The 2,733-nt window shown below is 54.4% G+C and overlaps 1 protein-coding gene across 1 annotated transcript; it reads left to right on the top strand.

Moving 5' to 3' along the window:
* Window positions 1-234: 234 nt before the first annotated feature.
* On the top strand, window positions 235-2,426 carry LOC117860278 (uncharacterized). Its single transcript, XM_034743541.2, has 2 exons — window positions 235-2,004; window positions 2,105-2,426. Exon 1 carries the CDS (start codon window positions 1,423-1,425, stop codon window positions 1,999-2,001), a length of 579 nt encoding a protein of 192 aa, XP_034599432.1. The 5' UTR covers window positions 235-1,422; the 3' UTR covers window positions 2,002-2,004; window positions 2,105-2,426.
* The last annotated feature ends 307 nt before the right edge of the window (window positions 2,427-2,733 follow it).

The following is a 2,733-nucleotide window of genomic DNA, read 5'->3' as shown; positions in this document are numbered from 1 at the left end:
GCCCAAGCAAGGCGGCGGCGGGAAAGTCCACGCTGCGCCGTTGGCCGCGACGGCGCGAGTGGTGATGCGAGGAGCCTCCCCTCCTAGTTCCCCGGCAGAAGGTAGTGGCGGCAAGGTTCATGCCGCGCCGGTGATGGCCGTGGCGCACGTGGTGGTGCGAGGACCCGCCTCGCGTGGGTCCCCGGCAGAAGGCGCCGGCGGCCGTGGTGGAAGCGTCCATGCTGCTGCTTCTTGATTACTGATCTCGAGTCGGTGCTAGTGGCAGTGAAGAAAGGATTCATATTGATGGCGCTAACTAAAATAACCAACAGAACGATGTGATTAGATGACTTGCTGATACTACCATTGATTTTTCTTCATTTTTTTTTACTGAAGCTGGATTCGTTTATATGACTAGGAAGTCCAGATGAAATTGTCTGAATTTCACTCGCGACAGAGAATCGAACCCAAAAAAAAAAAATCAGTAACAGTGTAACACCTGTGGAGTACAGAGCCTATGCATCCTCTCTGTGACTCTGTGTCCCTCTAGTGTCTAGTGCGATCTGAAATCTAGCGTTCCCACGCAAGTAATCCGCGAATGGTGTTCTCTTGATGACTTTAGCAAATAAGAGATCAAGAATAAGGTTGCAAGACTTGCAACATGGAGAAAGCTAAGGTTGACGACATGACTGTTTATTTACATGTAAAAAACATTGCCTCGTTATATGAACAAATAAAGAGGTAATCTGTCCTTAATTGATGGAGGTACTATGCTAGCTAGTATCGGAGTTGAGGGTAGAGATTCAAAGACTTTAAGAGCAAAATGGATTTTCTTTTAAAAAAACACTTAATTTTATTTATGTGTTTATTTACATAAATTGATCTCGTAGCCCAACACCCCAGCCCAGCCAAATTGCAGTGACCGACCATCTTCGGCCCAAAATAGCATCATCATTAGAGATAGCATCACTATCTCCAACGTCGTCACTTGTCTCCTCCCTCCCTAACACGTCCCCTGTGAGACCGTGACGCGAGGGCCATCGATTACGATTAGATCTCGACGACGTCTTCGTCCTAATAATAACCTGCCTCCTCCCGCGGCGCCGGCGTCGGGCTAGTCACCTCCCGCGTGTTCCCTTCGTCCGAGGCTTCGTTTACATGATGATGGACTCAGTCGCCGCTCCCACTGTAGATTCCAGTACTTGACCGCGCAAATCAGTAAAAACCAGTGGTGGACTCGTTGGAGCTGCACGTCACTGTCCTCCGTCGTCGTCTTCGTCCCATGATCCCATCAATGAGCTCACCAAACCTTCTTCCCGGCCGTCCATTGCCGTGTCCATCATAAATATTCGTGCCCTGCAACTGGACCTGCTGCAACAACTCCACTGGCTGCGTCGCTCGCCCAGACTGGTAGACGCAGCCATAAGCGGAGCAAGCGCAGCCATGGCCGCCGCGGCGGCGCCCTCCTTGCTCCGCCTGTCACGCCAGCTCCTGCCGCTGCGCTTGGCTCTCGCGCCGTCCAGGCCGCCGCCCGCGGCTCGCCGGCGCTGCTGCTTCTCGGTCCCGCAGCTGCAGCAGCCGCACCACCGCTGGGCGACCGCTGCTCCGGTCAGGACCAGCCCCAGCTGCGAGCAGTACTCGCCGGAACATCCACCCACCAATCATGGTGCTGCTGCTCCCAGCGAGGGAGAGGCGGCGGCGGGCGGCGACAAGGAGGCCGCCGCCGCGGGCGCGCAGGACGACAGGGAGGGCGCGGCTACGCCGGCTGCTCAGAAGAAACCGCGGGCGGCTGCGGCGGGAGGAAGAAGGCCATCACCGTCCTCCACTCCCAAGAACCGCTCCGGAGGCGCCATGCCGAGGCAAGGCAACCGCGCGGCTCCGGTGAAGCCCAAGGGGAATAATAAGAGAGGGCGAGGAGGGCCCGCGCCGCCCGGCGGCCCTCCGAAGGAAGGCCGCGGTGGTGGGGGAGGAATCATCCACGCTGCTCCTCCCTCCTCTTCGCCGCCGGCATCGTCGCCATAGCTTGTTAGTATTAATCTTGACTTGTGTAGTTAGCATGTATGTCATGCAGGTCTGTTAGCTAGTTGTTGTGTTAGTTCATGAATGTGCGTGTGTGAGTGCACAGGTTAGCAATAGGGCCAAGTCTTCAGGGACGAGCGTTTGTGGTGCTCGTGCTGTTGCCGCGTGTGGCGTGATGGCCGGGTCGGCGGGTCTTCAGGATCGTCTGGCGGCTGCATGCAAGGAGATCATACTGAGTTTGTTGCTCGAGTCGTGTGGACCAGGTTAGCTGCATGCAAGCGTGTGGTGCTGGAGACTTATGATCTGCGAACGTGGGTGCGTTCCTGCAGGCTCCTGATGTATCCATTCCATGCTATATAAGTTGTACTTCTTTTGGTTGAAAGATAGAGGAAATAAAGGGCGTTCGTCGCCACAAGTGTTTGTGCGCACCACTGTGTTTTCTTCCTGCGTCTGTTCCTCGCGTGAGTTGAGAGCAGAGCTCGGGTTTTTCCCAACATAGCTTAGGGCGATGAAGCAATTCAACCAGAGCATCATCCAAGAACACATCAAAGTACAAGATCGTCTACTTAGCTACTGGGTGGTAGATTAGATCTCGAACCGCTTGTACATGTTCTGTTTGGATTTGATGAGACCAGGTCCAGGTTCCAAGTCCAAGATGTGCTTGTACAGAAAGTTCATGGGAGTAGGTATAGAAGTTGTTCGATGTGTTTAGGTACTGTTACGTCAAAATGTTCT

This window comes from Setaria viridis, chromosome 6 (genome assembly GCF_005286985.2).
Source record: "Setaria viridis chromosome 6, Setaria_viridis_v4.0, whole genome shotgun sequence".
Taxonomy (NCBI): domain Eukaryota; kingdom Viridiplantae; phylum Streptophyta; class Magnoliopsida; order Poales; family Poaceae; genus Setaria; species Setaria viridis.
Note: the sequence above shows the minus strand (reverse complement) of the source record. Positions and strands in the feature narration are given on the sequence as shown.

Coding starts and splice junctions, on each gene's coding strand:
- LOC117860278 (XM_034743541.2), top strand. CDS start 1,423: ATGGCCGCCGCGGCGGCGCCCTCCTTGCTCCGCCTGTCACGCCAGCTC.